Genomic DNA, 17188 nt, shown 5'->3' on the forward strand with positions numbered 1-17188 from the left:
AGACAGACAGATAGACAGACAGATAGACAGACAGATAGACAGACAGATAGATAGATAGATAGATAGATAGATAGATAGATAGATAGATAGATAGATAGATAGATAGATAGATAGATAGATAGATAGATAGATTTTTGTTACCTGGCAAAACGTGTTGTACAGGCATATAGTGATAGAAAGGCACAGTATTCATAGGCACCCACCCAGCCAAAATATATGGTGAATCAAAATTCAGTTCCTCTCACCTCGTCCATTCTGCCCATGCATTAACTGTAATTAATGTCAGCAAGTCGGTCCTGACTCTGCTTTGCTGAACGTCGTTCTGTTTGGCCTCTCTTTATCAAGGAGGAGCAGATTTGGCAGTGATTTGGACTAAATACAGATTCTGCCTTGAGGGAGCTGTAAAAACAGACAAAGCCTGTTGTGGAATGACTTATGGCCCACCTTTATCTACCAGCAGATCGATGGTGGAGACACAGAGGGTCGAGCCCTCTCCACCTCCTGCATTATAGCTCTGCTTCAAACTCACACCCAGGAATCAGACTTTACAACATACCACTACATAAGCCAAAGATGAGATGGATGGATGTTTTCAAACAGAGCACACTGACTTGTTGAGAGAAGAGACAGTGATGCTGGAAGTGGATGGTGGAACAGGAGGCAGATTTTGGAACAGTCAGGCGAGAATCAGTGGACAGTGTTTGGTGTGTTTCTTCAAGAACGAGACAGATCTCCAAGCTGCAGGCTTGCATACTAATCAAATTACATGTACGCAAACTTGCCCATGCGTGTAACACTGTCTTTCCCATTTGCACACATGCATAAAGAGATGCATTTTGAGGGGTCAATAAAGAGCAGTGAGTGTAGGTGCGGATGGGAGGTTCACCTCCTGGTCTATTTTTAGTGTTTATTATTCACACCTCAGTGCACACACACTCCTCCTCGCAGAGTCTGTGTCTCTCCTTTACTTTGGGGTAAACACACTGACTCTCAAAGGACTTTCAAGGACGTTCTGGCATCTTCTTTTAGTACATATACCGATCGCAAACCCCACCATTTGAGAGTGTTTACGCACTTATAGGCCTAGTTCAAATTAATTGTTCACTCAGAAATTAAAGTTCTGTCATCATTTACTCACCCTCATGTCATTCCAGACCTGTATGGCTTACTTTCTTATGTGCAAAACAATAGGGAGATTATTTTCCATCCAATTTGTGCTCATTTTACAAAAACATCACACAAAGCACACTTGTGCACTGCATTCTATATCTGTTTGAAGCCATACAATAGCTGTGGTTGAGAAATAGATCAAATTAAAGTCTTTTGCTGACATTTTCTGTGAGTCCTGAGAACGGCTGCAACTGGATCATTGAGTCATCTAGAACTAGATCAGTCAATTTGTGAACAAATCATTCAGAGTGGTTTTGTGAACTGGATCAATCGATTAGTTGAAATGATCTTACTCAAAAGAACTATTCGTTTGCCAATCAGACATCATTTCTCTTGTGAACACACCAATAGTGTTAGGAAGAAGATTTTGAATATATACATTTTAAGCTATATGGACCATTTTTATGCTACTATTGCTGTGAATTTTGCATTATTTTTGAAGCTGCAAAGGTCCCATTCATTGAAATTGCATGTAAAAGAGATATCTGTGCTTTACAGAAAGAATGACATGAGCATGAAATGATAATTGTCTTTTATAAATCTACACTACCATTCAAAAGTTTGGTGTCCATTCCAAAAAAAAAAGTTTTTAGAAATGTATACTTTTATACAGCAAAGTCGCATTAAAATGAATAAAAGTGACAACGAAGATATTTATAATTTTTCAAAAGATTTCTATTTCAAATAAATACAGTTCTTTTGAACTTTCTATTCATAAAAGAATCCTGAGAAAAGCATCATGGTTGCCAAATCATGGTTAGCAGAACTGTCACAACTTTTTCTATATATACAGTATGATAGTAAGAAATGTTTCTTGAATACCAAAACAGCATATTAGAACGATCATGTGAATACTGTATTTTTGATCCAAAAAAATGCAGCCTTGGTGAGCATAAGAGACTTCTTTCCAAAACAATAAAAAATCTTACCGACCTCAAACTTTTGAACAGTAGTGCATTGAACACACAAACCACATTTTTCTTTCCTTTCTACTTATCTTACATTTCTCTGTTTCTCTCTCTCTCTCTCTCTCTCTCTCTCTCTCTCTCTCTCTCTCTCTCTCTCTTGCTGTTTCATGTAGATTGTGGCTTATACAGTATGTGCATATAACATGCTTACATTGCGCTCTTGTCATCTGATTTGTACAGTATGTCAGTCATGCTGGCTCAACACTTTAACCCATCTAGATAAGGCAGTGATCTGGTACTCTGGTCTGTTCTCATATCTCTGATCCACAGACCGTTTCAACAGCCAGCAAATGATACTGAGATTTCACACAGGTTTCAGATTCACACAGATATCCAACCAGCATGTCTTGCATGTTAATCTTCTACAGTAGTTAGAATATCTGTCAAAAAAGCATATAAACCAGAGGTCTTCAGCCTTTTCATGCCAAGGACCCCTTAAACAGACTGAGGATGAGAAAGAGATAGTTGCATTTTTAAGCAACAATTTAGTATTAATGTATTTACACACATATTAATGTATTCACATTCTTTCATTGCGAAGTCATGAAAATAACCGTTGACATACTTGTACATTTTACAGTACTATACATTACATTGAGCATCTTTAGTTTTTGGTTGACATTAAAGCAATATTGTATTTTTGTTTAAAGGGGTCATATGATGCGATTTCAAGTTTTCCTTTCTCTTTGGAGTGTTACAAGCTGATTGTGCATAGATAAGATCCCTGAAGTTGCAAAGACTAAAGTCACAAACCCAAAGAGATATTCTTTATCAAAGTTAAGACTCTGCCACGCCCCCGCTAAAATTTTTTTCATGATTTAGAAAGAAAACATGAATTGCCATAAATGTTAAGTGAGGTAAACAGCACAGAACTCTGATTCAGCAAAGACCTTATGAATATTCATAACTCATTACCTTATTTATTCTGTGTTGACCTTTTGTTCATTACATTCTGTCATCAGGCAAAACACATGTCCAGATTATTTGTAGAGAACGATGGACTATGATGTTCTTGAGATGTCAAGAATTTTCCTGGGGGACAGAAAGAGAACGCAAGCAAGTAATGTGGAGAGAAAAATAGGCTTTTTAACCTTTAGCTTTTTGGATGCCATGGCAACAGGCTTTTAATAACAGTAGAGCTTTATAATTTATTTTATGAGGAACAACTTAAAACAGCTATAGATTAATTAAAGAGTATGAGATCTCATTTTCATCATTTTCATCAAGGTAAAATTATAATTTGAGAAAGAAATCTAATAAATTCGAATACAAAAATGTATTTTTATGTTAATATGGATTATACATTGCTGAAGCAAAATAAAACTTCCAACACCTATAAATATACTATTTTGTGGTGGTCAACATGTTATAATAATGAATGCATTTCATTACATTAAATATTTAAACAAAAGTAGGACAACAGGGCCTCGATGGTCAGGTGTATTCATTTCTGATGAGCTGCCGTTTTTTTAATCCAGATGTGCCCATGTGTTGCCAAGTCAATATTCATTTTAGATGAGCGCAAACAAGCTCAGACAAGCCATTCCAAGTCAGCCAGACATACAGTAAACCTGTCAACACAAGCTGGACTAATTGTAAACACTCAATTTTCAGAACCATTTTGTGTCTATGGAGCATATAGTGATGGTACAGAAGGAAGCCAGAAACAGCAGAAAGGGAAGGGACGCATAACAATGAAACAGGTTCAGAGTGCTATCGATCCTTTTACAGCACATTTAAAGACAGCACTGTATGTTCAAAGCTGAATAAGAGCTTGTTGAACTGCTTAAAGGCTGATGTGCACAAATGCTGTGATTACGTTTCATGCATATTTTAGCAACGCTAATGCGGTTTTATTGCACAGAACGAAAGAACATCTACATATGATTCTTATTACATTATATGATATAAAATGACAAATTCTGAAATAACAATGATTTTGAGCAATTTCTAATTCCTCTGGTAAATGAAAAAGTGACATCAAAATCAAATACTGAGAGGTAGAATTTGGAGACATATTGTAAGGCAGGATTATCCTGTAAAGAAGACAATGTCAGCCAGATGAGTTTATGAAGCCGACTCCCCTCGTGTCCTTGTGGAATGGATGCGGTATGTGTGATGCAATGTGAATGTGCGGTAACACAATTGCTTTTTATGGCCAGCAATTTGTTTGGCCCATCTTTGGAAGCTTTCTCCGTTATGAGTGCTCAGATCAATACCATCAGCTCTAAGCATCTGTCTAAAACACATCGTCCTTTTCCTCCTGAATCGACTTCTCTCTTTCTTCTCTCCACGAAGGCATGTACTGCAGAAATGCAGCGAATAAATATAGCACAAATCTGTATATAATAGCCTGAATGGAGAGACTATTTTGTGCAGGGGACATTTATCAGCTATTTACAGCTGAATGTACAGCATGAACATCACATGCAAATTAGCTTTTTTGTATGTTTGACATCTTTGACATTTTATGTCATTCATTCATTAAAATACTATTTATATGTGCATGAGTGAATGTGGATATGTATGTGTGTGTATGTGAACTAACCTACATAAATGTGGGTTGAAAAAACCGGGGAAAAGCATAAAGGGATGAAGAAATAGTCCAAACAAAAATGAACATTTTGTCATCATTTATTTATCCTCATGCTGTTCCAAACCTGTATGACTTACTTTTTTTTATAATTTTTTTTGCCGAACAAAAAAAGAAGATATTTTGTACAATGTTGGTAAATAAACCATTTTAGTTCCCATTTACTTCCATAGAATTTTTGTTTTGTAAAAATAAATAAAAAAGTAAATTATGACAACTTTCATTTTTTGGTGGACTATCTCTTGAAAGAAAATGATGGAAAAATGATTGCGGTCATTTAATTTTGTGAGGAATTTATAACAAAAAATATGAAAATGAATGACAATGTAGTTGGTGCTTATAATATAGGATCAATATAATATATATATATATTAGGCTATTATTTATATTATTTCAAATAATAACACGTTATTGTTTGCTTTGAAAACATATTTTTCATGGCAGATGAAATTCTTTATATATGTGGTATTGCTGCTTTGGGCACGTGTTTCTCATACCAAGACACGGCATGTACATTTGTAGTTTATTCTGTGAGTTATTAAGGAAAATGTCAAATATGTCACAATTGCCCCTGGTTTCCCCTAAAATATTTTTCTCCACACAAGCCAAAGCGCATGGAAACATTATAAGCACTTAATAGAGAACTGGAAAAGACAGCATCCCACTGCTTGGCTTTATATAGCACAGCAAACTCACAGAAAGAGGATCAAAGATGAAGAGAAAACATGCTGATTTATTAAAATACCTTCTGCCTCTACACAACCCTGCACAACATTGTCTTAAAGAGGAGAGAGAGGAAAAAGAGAGAAAAGGAAATGAGGATAGTCATTGCAGCATTTGCTGAACATTAACAGTCATTTCAAAACCATGGCCATAAATAAGGGGTTGGTCTTCTGCTGTTATAATAGCTTTCAATCTTCTAGAAAGGCTTCATACTTGAGGAAGGAACATTGATGCAGGGATTTGCTCCTATTTATGTTGTGCAGTTGTGATCTTAATTCATCCCAAAGATGTTCAGTGGAGTTCAGGCTTTGTGCAGGCCAGTCAAGATCTTCCACACCAGACTCAGTGAACCTTTTCTATATGAACCTTGCTTTGTATATTATAATTATTATAAAAAGCAGTCACTATATTCCAGTCTTCACTGTTACATGATCCTTCAGAAATCATATGCTGATTTAATTCTTAAGTTCTTGGTTTTTATTTTTGTTGAAATTGTGATACATTTTGTTTTCAGGATTCAAAAGAACTGAATTTATTCAAAATATAGATTTTTTTGGTAACAATGTAAAAACATTTAATGTGACTTTTGATCAAGCATTCTATGTACAAAGCCAATAGGTCTACTCAACTGTTTACATGTTCTTTGCAGATTTGTTTTTAACTTCATTTTAATTTTTGAATTTGTTTCTGCCCTGATGATGTTACAGTAGACATTTAAATATACTAAAATTACACAAATTATTTTTTTCAAAAGGTGATTCTTTGATATCCTTGATTACTACTGAGTGTTGCCTTCTTATAATATGTAAGTATCTGTTATGAAGCATCTTCATATAAAAAAATAATCGGTAACACTTTAGAATAATGGTCCGTTGTTAACAAGTAACTATGCAGGAATTTTAGTCATTATAAAATATCTAATAAGTAACTACCTTTGTCCTAAATTTGCTACTACTTACTGCTTAGTTAATCTTGCTTCTCTATTAGTTAATAGTATTAAGTTAAGTGTTAATGTAGTACTACCTATTACTTCCTGCATAGTTACTTGTTAACAACGAACCATTATTCTAAAGTGTTACCAAATAATCTTTAAAAAAATCTTGTTTTCAATTTTGTTTTCAATTTTTAAGGCTTAACATTTTACAGATTATGTAAGAGGTATTTAAATGTATGAGAAAAAGTGTTATGTAACACTCACCATATTTATTAATACACTGTAAATAAAGACACACAAGCACAACTCACCAAATCAGGTAACTCAATCTCTCATGGTCTTTTTTTAAAGGGGTCGTGACATGAATTTTTATTTATTTATGTTATGTTGAAGGAGTGGCTCAAGCGTCAAAATCTGAACTTGCATCTGTTTACTGAATCAAGTGTAGAAAGCGTCAGTGATTATAATGGGTCCTGTCTGCTTTTGACAACGTTCATGTCTGGTGTAGACAGAGAGCGACTGAACGCCAGTGGACAGGGCCTTTGGTGCAATGATGCATAATTATTCATCAATGTCTTGCTCTGGGGGCAGTCGTATACAAAAATATTTGCTCGTGTAATGTCACAGATCCCACAATAGCCGTTTCTGGAGCTTGATTAAATGCTGTTTATAATAAGGAGGACATTTTAAGTTTTGAAACTTGCAGGACGATTTAATGGTACAAAGACCTCTTATATGTCAAAACTTAAAGGAAAATTTGATTTCTCATATCATAACCTCTTTAAGACAGGAGCAATAAAAGAAGGGAAACTGAGCAGAAAGGGGATACTGCATTTAAACAGAGACAGAGAGATTTAGAGCATGTACAGGTGGACATGAGCACAGAGGAGAAAGAGAGAGTTAATGGTGTGTGATTAGAGTCTTTATTGATCTGCCGTTGAAACATCTTTCCTGTCCACTGAACACAACAAGAGTGGCAAGAACAAGCCAATAAGAGAGAGGGAAACAGAAACAGAGAACAGGATGGATGAGTAGTTAGAGAGAGAGACAGAGGAAATGTATTATGCTGACCCTGAGAAAGGAGAAACCAAGAGGATGGGAGAAGTGGAGACCAATATGCTACACAGTCTCTTAGTGCAATATGAAAGAGAATAAGTGTACTGTAACGAATCAGCTCATGAGGAAATATGAATAATTAACCATAACTAGTTATAATTAATTATGAATATTTAGTTCCGCTGTAGATATTTAGCTGACCTCTCAGGGTCAACTGTCTTGTCAATTCTAAGAACGTTAATTTCCTGGGAATGTTTCGATCATAAGCCTACATAACAGTATACATTCTCAAAGACAAAATACACGATGACAATAATATACACAATGACCTGAAGGATGCACTGTTCATTCAAAGAAAGGTTTTCCTATGAATTAATTAGTAGAAAAGTCCATTCCTACTGTGCCTTGGGGATTTTCCTTATGAAAAGACAGTGCTTTTCCCTGCTCACATTCCATGAGGTCGTAAAAGTATCTGGTGTCAGGGTTGCCATGGTTTGGTGTCATTTGCAGACATCCTGGCATCCAGTTTATTGGGTGAGGGGACTGTGGCGATTTGTTAATCTAATGAAGAACTGATTTGTTAAATCAAATGAAAAATTGTGTGTTTGATTGGTCCAGACGCTACAGTACAGAGTCATTTTATAGTGTATCTAAAGATTACAAATATGCCACGTTCTGTGTTGATTCATATTGGTGGGACTCAAGTGGGGAAAAACAGCTTTTACTTGATTTGATGAATAAAGCCATCTCACTGGACTGATCTGTAGGTGCTATTAGTCAATTGCAGGAAGCATGCGACAAAGGTTTTATAACCATGCAATGAGCGGTGTTTGCCTGTCACTCTCAGAAATAAAGGAGATTTAAGGCAGTGCTTTTCTGCTGTCCTGCCAAAAGCTGAAAGCTGCTGTTCTCTTTACTAAACTGCAACACCTTTTTGCAGGGTTATCATTAACTAAAACCAAAACCATAAAAAAAGATTATGTATATATATATATATATATACAAAAGATGTGTAAACAGTTTTAGTGGCTTCTTTGGACAGATAAAAACATTTAAATATTTTTATTGTTATAAAATGAAGTTTTTTTAATTATTGTTATATTATTACCTAATCATAATCAAATATATTACTGCCAATATGTTGATGATTTGCAATATTTTCAATAACTAATATATTAATATATAATATACTAATATATCAGTTTATCGCTTATATACTAATAAGTGAACATTAATGTGTTTTTTTATTTCTGTGGTTTCCATGAAGAGTTCCATGAATTTTTGTTATGTTTCATGAATCCAGGCTGTTCTCCAGAGAGGAGTTTTTTGTGTTTTTTATAGCTGTGCCTCAGTTTTAAACAAAACTACACAACAGATGCTGCTTCCAAAAATGGGAATCTTTATGAAATGTGGGATGCATATTGATCTACAGTATATCTCTTACAGGCAGTGATGGGGCAGATACAGAAGAGAGACTGGTGGAGCATCTTCTTAATCCAGCCCACTACAACAAACTGATCCGACCAGCGACTAATGGTTCAGAACTGGTGACAGTGCAGCTAATGGTCTCGCTGGCACAGCTCATCAGTGTGGTCAGTGGACATGTTTACATTCCATTCTCTCATATTTACATACAATATGCATGTGCATAAAGGTTTCACGTCCTTACAAATTGTACTTCACTTAATCATAACACTAGTTCCCTTCAGAAGAGTTCAAACAAATTTGTCAGCAGTGACAGAGCCAAAACATTTAATGAAACCCTCTTAACTATTCAACATCTCTTCTGTTTCCAAATTTGGTCAGTTTTCAATGTGGTATTATGTATCTTTGCTCAGTAAGCCTACTTAGGTCTTAAATGGAGCTGTGATATAATGCAGTTAGGCTTAGAGGCCTCTATATTAGCATGATTTTTAGAGTAAAATTATGTCAGTGTGCTGTAAGAAGTGAGCATGGACAACAGGAAATAGCCATCTCTGTTCCCACAGGTGCAGCAAATTACCCATGCTTACTGACCACTCATCATTCAATGCTAACCGCTCAGCTGTCAGCCAGTTACATGCTTCCTTCATGCTTGTAATGCACTGTAAATCAACAGCTCACTTACCTGGGGTGAAAGGAGGAAAGTGGTGTCATTCCTGTGTAATTCATCTCTGGAGGGCCAGCAGGGGCTTCTTAACGTCCTTGATCCATAAAATAACCATTATGCTCAGGAATGTAGCCTTAAAGTCAATAAAAATAGATATTATACCATAAAATGATGAACCATGATGAATACTTTCTTTCTTGGTATTATATTATATTAATAATAAATTAAATACATTTGAATAAATGCTGGAATTAATGAAATTATATAATTCATTGAATGTGTGGTTCAAAAACGCAGATTTATTTTTTATTATGCAGTGTTTCCCCTAGGTTTACGGCTTTGGGTTTTTTTTTGTTTTTTTCTGGACTCCTTTTTAATGGTTAAATTACATTTTATTAATCAAAACGCATGTCTAATTAATTAAAATCATGAAACTTAAACAATTTAGCATCAATTTATTAAAAGTTTAACAAATATTACATGTTTAGGGCCCTATGAAATGTTTTTATTTTTCCAACCTTATGTTTTATTGTAACCAAATTCTGTTTTAGCATGTCTAATTATTTGAAAGCATAAAACAAGTTTTACAATAATATAAAAACAATAATTTATTCTTACAATAGCCTTATGATTTTTTTGCTCAGAAATTCTGTGATGTGTATTTACATTTTGTTTTAAGGCATAAAACATTCATTTAATCTATCTTTTAAGTAATGAAAATTAAACAAATTAAATTTTTTGGAAAATAAAGGTAATTTAATATTACAATTAAAACATTGAAGAAATATTGAATGCTTATTCCTTAAAAATAAGGTTTTAATAATTTTAGTGGTAGTAGTAGCAGTCTGTTACGTACATTCTACTCAACAATAGTAATATATTTCTGCCCTCGAATTAAACTGAACTTTTATTTTAACGGTTGCCGTGAATACCTTTACATTTTTGTGTATGACACGATGATAGTTTTACTGAAATGAAACGGTCAAATGCTGATGAAGTGACTCTCAGAGCAGTTCTGGAGATGTTGTTCATGTATTTATGTCCTCATTAGTGAGACGGCAGATGTTAATATCACCGGAAGCGTCACGAGCGTTTCAGTACGAGTAGCCTACTACACAAAACCGCGCGTCTGCGCCATTCATTAACACAGAGACACGCAGAATTCATATTTAAATATGAATTGTTTTGCGGCTTTATATTTACAAATACTAGTGGGAGTGGGCTCACTTGTGTGTGTGTGTGTGCGGGTCGCCCCCCTAATATAATGGCAAGGGAAACACTGTTATGTAGTATAATTATTTATTTGTATTATTAAGTTGTATTTAATTTGCAGTTTGTATCGATTTTTACTATTCTCTGTCTGTTTTTTTTTTCTACACAGCATGAGAGAGAACAGATCATGACCACCAATGTCTGGCTTACACAGGTCAGTCAATACTTGCATTACTCATGCCCCATTTTATTTTCCACATGTACTGTTTTCACAGGCACACATTTGTTTTGCTATCATTGTTGTAGATGTTCCACTGATTTCTATTAAAGTTTGCATAACTATTTTTCAATTATTCATTTTTTTCAAGATTAACTTTAAGTGTGCATTCACAATTAAATAGCTAATATCAACAGGTACCAATAATTACAATTCTCCCACCATAATAAAAACAAACAAACGTGGGTATGAGTGTGAATATTCAAGTATCTCACAAGCTGTTTTTATATACAAAACAACCCATGGAAATCTGTTTGTATACAGATACAGTACTCTCTTACACATCTCTCTTTTTTTCTATCTAGTTCTCCATTTTTTCTGTCACTCCCTCTCTGAATCATCTGCCGATGGTCACTATGACCATAGATGTCAGTTGGCAAGAGTTATTGCCGCTGTCAGTACAGGTTACCCATAAAAATTTGCCACAGTGTGTGTCTTTCCCATCCAGAGTGTATGTGTATGCGATTGGTGTGTCAGAATAAAAATGTATAATTACATATCTGGTCAAAACCCAACAGGAAGTGTGTTAAATGACCATCATTAGACATTTATCACTCTTTTTGTGTGTATTAATGTGACTACCATTAGCTAGGCTACGCCTTTTGACAGCTCTCATTTGCAGTCTGCAGCATTTATAGTCTCAAGTAATCATTTCTAATCTTTTAATCTATTTTATTAGGACATTTCTATTAGTAATGAAAAGTGACAGATCATTTATACATATGCTAAATATACTGCTAATTGACTGAGAGCAGTGGTGTGTGTGACAGATGAACATAATCTTAACAGCATGTGGAATTGCTTACACCTCCTGCTCACAGGTCAAAGAGAAATTACGTTTTCATAACGTGAGGAGGGAAATGTGAGGGAAAAGGCCATAAATTGATTGTGTATTTCAGTTTCATCCAAAGAGTCAAGGTTTTGCTGTAAACTTGTGCTAGTAGGTGTTGTAACTACATTATCTGGCTGCAAAACACATCTTTCTCCATTGACAGCCATTCAAAAGTAGCCGTTTAATCTGCCATTGACATGAATGGTAATCCTAATGGATTGCTTTCTTCAGGGATCATAGCCTCTCTTGAGTCTATCTTGGTTATTTATTTTCACTCTGTCCTCAGGAGTGGCAGGACTACCGGCTAACATGGAACCCAGATGAGTTTGATGGCATGAAGAAGGTCCGTCTTCCCTCCAAACATATTTGGTTACCTGATGTTGTTCTTTACAACAAGTAAGTCTCAAAGATCATCCAATTTTTGGCTCTTGTGTATTTACGTATCTAGTCAGTTTATCACTGTCTTCATCATATCTGATCGTTTCTTTCCATCACCTATTCCTTTCCTCTGTCATTGGAGGGTAGATAACATCCCTGCTTATCAGTCTTTGTCTCATTGGTGGTCTTCCCGTGTCACATTACTTGACCTCACTGTAAATAAAGCATGTTCCTCCTCTCTCACTGTCATGTCACGCAGTGGAAGATGTTTTCAAATTCAGCCTAATTAACACCAGCTTCCCTCCTGTGTTTGTCTTTATGTGTCATTAATAAACCTTGCGCAGAGACACCTACAAACAGGCCCCAAACGCTAAGGTTTAAAAATTATCAGCGAATTCGAGTTCCATTTTTTTACTATTGTTCGAATATTTTCTGGATTATGTACCTAGCAAATGTGATGTGTCTGTACCAAATGCCTGAACTAAATAGTAACATAAGGCACTTACATTTGAAGTGAACAGGGTCAGGCCGTCAATATTAAAATACACTGTATTAAACGTATAGCCACAAGATGTGATAATCATTATATGTAGGGATGCACAATGTGACTTGTGTGCTACAATTGTTTAATTACCTTGTCTGGGTAACATTGCCTAAAGTTACAATATCCAATCTTTCAAGGTCATGGGTTTGATTCATACTGTAGCAAATGCACAAGCTGATAAAATGTATCCTTTGAATACAATGTGCCATCTGCTTAATGTGCAAGTTTAAATGTCTGTCGCCATGATTGCATAAAATTGCAAACATTCGCACAATACTGTATGTGCAATGATACCAAAAAAGTTACAAAACTGCAAAGTTGTAAAGCACTGTTTGCATGAAGCAATCTTTATCTACAAATTACAATAGTAATACATAACCAAATGTTTATCCACCTAAATGAGTAGTTCCACCTGAAAATGAACAATATTGACAATTTTAACTCAATAATAGTAAACCTTTTAAAGAAAAATAAATAAACCTGGTTGCTTTTTATGTTACTGTATCAATTTGTGCCTTTAAAAAATGAGTGACGAGTCTAAGTGGGCTTTCACACTAGCACTTTTGGTGTGCACCTGGTTTCATTTGACATCAGAGTTTGGTTCATTTGGGTAATGTGAATGCTGTTTTCTGAACTCGGGTGTACACCCGCAAACCACACCTGAGACTTTCTAAGAGATGGTCTGGGGTAGAGTATATGTAAACTCTGGTGCGGTTCATTTCTGATGTAAATGCACAATTGTATTAAATCACAGAAGTGAACCGCTATTGATGACAAATTAATTGACCAAACTGTGTATTATGTGTTGTCTCACTTACTTTCCTGACAAGCATGACTGAAGTACTGCAAGCAGAGAGAATTTATATCTAATTTCCGCTCACCTTCAGCAGAAATTGACTCCCGCGTTCTTTGCATTACATTTGTGACAAATAGATGCATGTGCCGTTATGTGTTGGTGCTTTGGAAACAACAACAATTTTTCAGAATCCAAAGTACAGAAGAGAGTTGCAGTAAGATCAAGCAACAGTATCCATTTATGTTGCCATTTTCTCCTACATAGTCGTTTACTAGCAGAAGGGGTAAATAGCTGCCACTCTGATGACGCAAACATACCGGAACCAAAAACACAGTGTGAACCCAATCGAACCAAGTGTGAAAGCACCCTTAATTATTTTGTGACAATCGACATTATGCCACAAATGCTAATTGATAAAGCTTACTTTGAAATATAAACCATGTCATAATCTCTCTGTCTCCTTTCCCATCAGTGCTGATGGCATGTATGAGGTGTCTTTCTACTCCAATGCTGTCGTCTCCTACGATGGAAGTGTCTTCTGGTTGCCACCAGCGATCTATAAGAGTGCCTGTAAAATTGAGGTGAAGCACTTCCCTTTCGACCAGCAGAACTGCACGCTGAGCTTCCGCTCGTGGACCTATGACCGTACAGAAGTGGACCTGGTTCTGCGTGCGGATGTGGCTAGCATGGACGATTTCACGCCCAGCGGCGAGTGGGACATCATCGCTCTCCCCGGCCGTCGAAACGAGAACCCCTCAGACCCAACCTATGTAGACATCACCTATGACTTCATCATCCGGCGCAAACCCCTCTTTTACACCATCAACCTCATCATTCCTTGCATCCTCATCACCTCGCTGGCCATCCTAGTGTTCTACCTTCCGTCGGACTGCGGGGAGAAGATGACGCTCTGCATCTCTGTGCTACTGGCCCTCACTGTGTTCCTGCTGCTGATCTCCAAAATAGTGCCGCCCACGTCTCTCGACGTCCCTCTGGTCGGGAAGTATTTGATGTTCACTATGGTGCTTGTTACGTTCTCCATTGTGACAAGCGTGTGTGTGCTGAACGTGCATCACCGGTCGCCCACCACACACACAATGCCTCCATGGGTGAAATTGGTGTTCCTCAACAAGTTACCTGCCTTGCTCTTCATGCAGCAGCCATGCAACAGCAGCGAGCGGCAGCGTTTGCGCCAACGCCGGCGTGCCAACGAACAGCAGGAAGGTGGGAGAGGGGGTCTGGCTGCTGGGCTCATGGCGGGGCTGGGCCTGGGCGGCTCTTCATCGGGGAGCAAAGAGAACAATGAGGCGTGCACATGCTATGTGAACCGGGCCTCAGTTAAACAGTTTGGGGCAGAGTTGGGTGGAGGGGCTGGCGGAGGGGGGTCGACAGATGGACTAAATGGGATAAGGGAAGGGGGGAGAGAGGCCAGGGAAGGAGGTTCAAATCCATTGCAAAGCTCTGCTCTACCTCGGGGGAAGCAGCAGCCCCCTACAGTCCTCACCCAGGCTCTGCTGGCCCAGGCCTGCCCAGGGTTTGAAGAGGCCGTAGACGGAGTCCGCTTCATCGCAAACCACATGAAGAGCGAGGACGACGACCGTAGTGTGAGTCATTCTATTTCATAATCATCTTAATGTCCAGATGAGTGTTTTCACATTAGCAACAATAGCATGCTATCATTCATAGTTGAAATAATACTTCAGTTTGTCATAGTTTAAATAATACTTCCTGTTCATCGTTGTATTTTAAATGATAGAGTAGTGCCAGTGACAACCGGCTTGATGATTCATACTATAAATATGAGATGAAAACATTCCCTCTTGTTCAAGCCAAATAACTTCATTGCTAAGAAGCTAAAATGTTATTAGGCCTGCACAATTTATTGAGTAAGCAATTATGATTGCCGTTTGATCATGGCATGCTTTGATAATTGTAATAAATGTAGATTATACCATTAAATTAAAAGGCATGCTGTGCTGTAGTTCACCCAAATATGAAAATTCTGTCATAAATTACTCACCCATGTTCTTCTAAACCATAACCATTTTGTTCATCTTCGAAACAAATGAAATATTTTTAACGAAACCTGAGGAATTTCTGTCCTTCCTTAGAAAGTCCATGCAGATTTGACCCGTAAGGTTTTTTCTCATGCATTAATCAAGTGTGGTTAAGCTTCCGTTGACTACAGTATATTAATGGCATGTGGGTTGATCAATATTTATATGTGAATAAAAGCCTGAAGTAAATCTGCTCATCATATAAAGTGATCATGTCTCTGAAGAGACTTTTCATGAACATTTTGAAGCAGAAAAGTTTTGGAATGGTCTTTGAATAGAGGGACTAAAATTTCTCAGGTTTCATTCAGAATATCTTCATTTGTGTTTCAAAGATAAACGAAAGTCTTTTGGCTTTGTAATGACATGAAGGTAAGGAACATGATAACACAACTTGCATTTTTTATGTGGTGAATCAGGTGTTTAATTAGTCTACCAGCCTGCATGCTGCTAAGATGACTAATTTAAATTTGATTTACAATAAATCAACAGCACATTAAATCAGGAAGGCAGTTATCAGCTTGTTTTGGATGTGTAGGCTGCTTAAAGACTATGGCATGCAGTTGCCATTATCAAAATGCATTTTAATGTTAAGTTTATTAACCCCCCAAAAAAAACACTGCAATTATGAAGTTTGTCATAGTCATCCAGACAACATATATCACCTATAGCCTTTTTGAATTGGGCATGCCATATACTGTAGCTGTAACACTGGTGTCCAGATTCTATTTCTCTTACGCTTACTCAGTAATTGGACCTGTATCTCCTGAACTGCAAAAATTAAAAGATGGGTTGGTACACTAGTGTTACACTGATATAAGAAAAGCAGAACTGAAGCAAGCCAAAGTTTTTAAAATTATATTATAATGTTACATTATATTTCAGCAACTACATCTAAAACAAAGTTAGAAATTACACTAAAACTGTTAGAGTGAGCATTAGATCATCCAGACCTGACTCAAAACTTGACATTCATTATGAGCTCAGTGAAAGCTTACACACATTCCCATAGACACACTCAGATCAATATGCAGCTCCACACTTGTGGTTTAATAATCTCTGATGTGGAGGCTTTGCCAGGCAAGTCCTAAAGCATTAAAAAAAGAGATGTGGTCTTTAGCCAAAGCACAGCTACACATCAGCACTACACTCACTGTTGGCATTTAAATGGCTTACAGTCCCATTCTGTCAAACACGGTCTGAGTCTCAGCATTACTCACATATGAAAGTAGCAGTCGTGCTGGATGATACTAGAGGTGATTTTTTTATTATTATTTTTTACTACAGAGATATGCATTTTACAAGCCAAGTGACAGAAGACAACTGATCTATTTCTAGAAATTCAAGGTGATTAGGCGCTGAACACATGTATTAAAATAGATATATTCAATTACATTAAAATGTTCCGACTAACATATATAATATATATACACACACACACACACATAATATTTGTATTTAAAAATCAATAATATACTCTTAATGGTTTTATTTTTGTAATTTATTATTCTATTCTAAAAAATATTTTCAATGTTTTAAATGGGCCACTTTTATAGTATGAA

General features: G+C 36.4%; 1 protein-coding gene across 2 annotated transcripts in view; it reads left to right on the plus strand.

Annotated features, from left to right (window-relative positions):
- The window catches only part of LOC107582065 (neuronal acetylcholine receptor subunit beta-2-like), a 34781-nt gene that overhangs the window by 9200 nt on the left and 8393 nt on the right, over window positions 1–17188 (plus strand). For both annotated transcript variants that reach the window (XR_001608898.1, XM_016267786.1), the window contains exons 2-5: window positions 8891–9036; window positions 10915–10959; window positions 12141–12250; window positions 14045–15176. Coding sequence is in view for 1 of the 2 variants with exons in the window: in XM_016267786.1 (XP_016123272.1) it covers window positions 8891–9036; window positions 10915–10959; window positions 12141–12250; window positions 14045–15176 (1433 nt within the window). In the remaining variant the exon portion in view is untranslated. The remainder of the gene's footprint in view (window positions 1–8890; window positions 9037–10914; window positions 10960–12140; window positions 12251–14044; window positions 15177–17188) is intronic.

Source organism: Sinocyclocheilus grahami, unplaced genomic scaffold (assembly GCF_001515645.1).
Source record: "Sinocyclocheilus grahami isolate Dianchi unplaced genomic scaffold, SAMN03320097.WGS_v1.1 scaffold40.1, whole genome shotgun sequence".
NCBI lineage: Eukaryota > Metazoa > Chordata > Actinopteri > Cypriniformes > Cyprinidae > Sinocyclocheilus > Sinocyclocheilus grahami.